This window comes from Corapipo altera, unplaced genomic scaffold (genome assembly GCF_003945725.1).
Source record: "Corapipo altera isolate COAL_440 unplaced genomic scaffold, ASM394572v1 268, whole genome shotgun sequence".
Taxonomy (NCBI): domain Eukaryota; kingdom Metazoa; phylum Chordata; class Aves; order Passeriformes; family Pipridae; genus Corapipo; species Corapipo altera.
Window position 1 is genome coordinate 5,640,627 of NW_020884901.1, and position 4,129 is coordinate 5,644,755.

The 4,129-nt window shown below is 47.1% G+C and overlaps 1 protein-coding gene across 2 annotated transcripts in view; it reads left to right on the forward strand.

Annotated features, from left to right (window-relative positions):
• The window catches only part of DOLK (dolichol kinase), a 4,092-nt gene extending 1,533 nt beyond the window's left edge, over window positions 1-2,559 (forward strand). For both annotated transcript variants that reach the window (XM_027650312.1, XM_027650313.1), the window contains exon 2: window positions 78-2,559. In XM_027650312.1, coding sequence (XP_027506113.1) covers window positions 164-1,735 — 1,572 coding nt within the window. In that variant the 5' untranslated portion in view covers window positions 78-163 and the 3' untranslated portion in view covers window positions 1,736-2,559. The remainder of the gene's footprint in view (window positions 1-77) is intronic.
• Window positions 2,560-4,129: the final 1,570 nt, after the last annotated feature.

Genomic DNA, 4,129 nt, shown 5'->3' on the forward strand with positions numbered 1-4,129 from the left:
TGAAGCTGCTCTAAAAGTGAAGCTGCTCTAAAAGTGAAGCTGCTCTAGCTGTTTGCTCTTTCTTTTCTTTTTAACAGGAATTGCAGTAGCATGGAAGGGAATTCTTCCTAATGGACAACTGAGCACATCAGGACTCCTGAGAGAGATTCTGAAAGCTGGAATCATGCTGAACAAGCCGGTGCTGGTGGAGTCCCTGGTGGTGTTTGCCATCGTGCTCTCGGTGCATGGGGTGGTGTGGGACCGGTTCTCCTGGTGCACCCTGGCCTTGGCCCTCCAGGCCTTCTACGTCCAGTTCAAGTGGGACCGGCTGCTCCAAGGCGGGGGAGCCGTGTTCCAGTTCCGGGGGGCGGCCAACAGCGGCCTCCTGCCCGCCAGCATGGTCATCCCCCTGCTGGGAATCGTCATGAAGGAGCGGTGCCGGGCCGCCGGCATCGTGTACTTCGAGCGCTTTGGGGTCGTCGTGGCCTCCACGGGGATGCTGCTCGCGCTCTTCCTGTCGGTGCTGGGGGTTGGCATCACCAAACCCGTGCCAACCAACACCTGCATCCTGACTGGCATGGCTGGCAGCGTCATCGTCTACACCATGAAACACTCCCTGGCTGTCTCAGAAGTCATAGAGGTCCTGGAAGTGCTGCTCATCTTTGTCTACCTCAGTATGATCCTGCTGTACTTGCTGCCTCGGTGTTTCACTCCTGGGGAAGCGTTGCTGGTTCTTGGAGGTGTGAGTTTTGTCCTCAATCAGCTCATTAAACGCTCACTGAATGTGGTCGAGGGCAAAGGGGATCCCATTGACTTCTTCCTTCTGGTGGCAGTTGTTGGAGTTGTTCTCCTTGGTCTTTTTTTCACTGTGCTTTTCATTTTCATGGATTCAGGCACGTGGATCTCCTCCATGTTCTTCCACATGATGACAGCAGTGTTGGGCTTAGGGGTCATCATGCCTTGGCTGTACAGACTCATCCAGAGGAACCCTCTGCTTTGGCTGCTGCAGTTTCTGTTTCAGACAGAGACAAGACTTTACCTTCTCATGTACTGGACCCTCTTGGCTGCCTCAGCCTGTGGGGTGGTTTTCTACCAGAACGCAAAGAGATCGTCTGAATCCAAAAAACACCAGGCCTCCACTGTCACCAGGAAATATTTCCACTTCATTGTTGTAGCCACTTATGTCCCTGGACTCATTTATGACCGTCAGCTCCTCTATGTTGCTGCAGTGCTGTGCCTGGCAGTGTTTATCTTCTTGGAATACGTCCGGTACTTCAGGATCAAACCCTTCGGCCAAACCCTCAGGCATTTGCTGTCTCTCTTCGTGGATGAAAGGGACAGTGGCCCTCTAATCTTGACTCATATTTATCTCCTCCTTGGCATGTCCCTCCCAGTGTGGTTGTTCCCCAGATCTTGTGCCCCCAGAGGCACCTTGTCTGGGGCAGGAGCACTGGTGCCCTACTCCGGAGTGTTGGCAGTGGGGGTAGGAGACACTATTGCCTCTGTTTTTGGCAGTACAATGGGGGAGATTAAATGGCCAGGAACAAAGAAGACCTTTGAAGGGACAATGACAGCTATTTTTGCTCAGATCATTGCTGTGGCCCTGATTCTGATCTTTGACAGCAGTGTGAATCTGAACTCCAGCTACGCCTGGATTCTGGCATCTGTGAGTTTGGTTTCTCTGTTGGAAGCTTATACCACCCAAATTGATAACCTGCTGCTGCCTCTCTACCTCCAGATCATGTTCATGGCATAGAAGCACTTCCAGGAACAGAGGTTTCTCCCTTCCTAGAGAAAAGTGGTACTAGGAAATGCACTGTAATGGAAGCTCAAAGCTGACCTAAACACTACTTTTAGTACAGCAGAGAAAATAGTTAAAATCAGAAATGAGACTTATTTAAAATAAAGGTTTTGGTTTGTTCTTGTTTCCCCCCCTGTTGAAAACAGCCTGAGTTAGGTTCTCACAGCAACAAATATGACTGATAAAAACAGCCTGTGTTTAATAATCCAACTATCCAAGTTTCTTCTGGGGGTCCAGAGGCAAAGGAAGCAGAGGAAGAAGAGGTAAGTCAATTAAAGAGGAAAAAATAAATAAGCAGATCTCTCAGATGTTGCCACCTCTGTATTGTACCTTGTTTTCTGTACTGAGTCCTGCATCTTGTATTAGTGAACATGTGAACTCTCATTTCTGCATGGGCACCATGTAAAGCATGTTTGATAACAAGGGTGGGCACTCAGAGCAGGTACAAGAGTCCAAATGTGTCCAGTCCATCAGCAAGAGCCACAAACACAACTCCAAACTCAGTAGCTGCCACATCCATGGTGGGTGGGGATGGTTTGGGAATGTCAGACGCTACTCATTCCAAGCCCTACTAATAACAACAGTACATTTTTAGCCCTGAAGTTTCATTCAATAAGAAGAATGTTTTGTCTTTCCCAAGACTTTAATCTCTAAATCCATTTGGAATGAATATGGGGGGGGGGGGAATTAAGCAAAGTCACAGCTAAAGCTAATTACACATTAATTTTGAAAGCAGAAAAATCTGTTCAAGTCAATAAAAATTTTCTACTACTATTGCACTTTTCTACTTTTCACATTTTTTTTTCAGCCAGATGTTTAATTAAATAATTTATAAAAATCCTTCTATCAACAAATTGAGTAAAGCCATTGAATTCTGCCCACTTAATTAAAATTACAACTACTATTTTGTGGCCAAAAAAACCCACCTCATTTTTATGTATTAAACACTTCTGTACTGACAGTCTCTTCTCACTGGTTTGCCAGGTGTCCACTAGAACAAAGCACACGTGTCCTCCCTGCCTCTTCCCTTCCCCTGTGATGTGTCCAAGCAGGAGACTGGCATTCCAGGATTCCTGTTTGCATCCTGAAGTTAACTTGTGACCCCTTTTTAATTCACTTTTGGGAACAGTTTGGGGAGGGTCCAAGGTGCCTCACACAACACTGTCCTGCTGAGACAGTGTCTTGGGACTGAGAGTAAGACCCAGGGGTGGGTGAAACCAGTCTCTGGGGCAGCAGAGTTGGCTCCAGAATCCAATATTTGTGTTTGTGTCCCTGCAACAAGCCAGGACTGGAATAGCTGAGAGGCAGCATTGCCCAATTCACCCCCTGCCTGGGCAGAGCTCCTGGGACTTGGTGCAGCTTTTCCTGAGGAGGCCAAAGTTGGCCAGAGCCAGTTAATAAGGAAATACATTGTCAGATATTCTCTGTAGGAAACCAAACTCAGTAACTGTGCTGGGCTGAGTTTCCTTCACTTTTTAGCAGGAAATCCTGCCAATCAATCCAGATTTTTGCTTTCACTTATGCACTTGAACGAGGTGGTTTTGCACATTGCAGGTAGTGGTGCACATAATCAGAGGACAAACTATCCCTCCTCAGCAGAATTCTAAATTATTAACTCCTCTTATGGAAAGACACAGACAAAGCTTGAGCTGCTTCTGTCGCAAGCCAAAGCCTTCACCATTGATGGAATAAAATAGCACCACAGGTAAGGGAAGTCACTTCTTTCCACCCTGCTCACACCTTTCAAACAAACTGTAGAAAAGGCAGTTTCTGAATGCAGAAACTTTGCATTCAGTGTTACTGCTGTTGTCATTACCCAGCTCCCCAGTTCCTGCCCCAGCCACCTGAGCTGTTCCTCTGTGAGGAATTCTTTGCTGGATTCAACCTACTCTGCATTGCCCAAAGTGCTGAAAGGAAACTTTTTTCCCCTTAAAGAAACAAAATTCACCTCAAACAAATGCCAGGGATAAGCAATATCCATTTGCAAGGGATGAGTCAGTAAGAACTGGGCTCACTCTGCCACAGCTCTGACAGTCTGAGGGTTACTCTGATGTAATTCATGCCTTGGTGACACCAGGCTTATCTCACAGCTGACACTGCATCAGTGCTGCTGAAATCACACCTACACAGCTTCTGTGCAGTTCAGGACACAGGGTTGAGCTTGCCTTGGATGTAACTTTGTTTTCCAAACATTCCTTGCTGTAAGTTGGTTTGGCTTTGGTGAGGTTTTGGGGGTAGAAATTGTTCTTGTGCATATTGAGAGTTCAAACTGCTCATCAGACAACCTGGTGCTGGCCCCATCTGTTGGGAGGTCACACTGTGTCTTCCTCAAAGAAAAGATGATGGAGA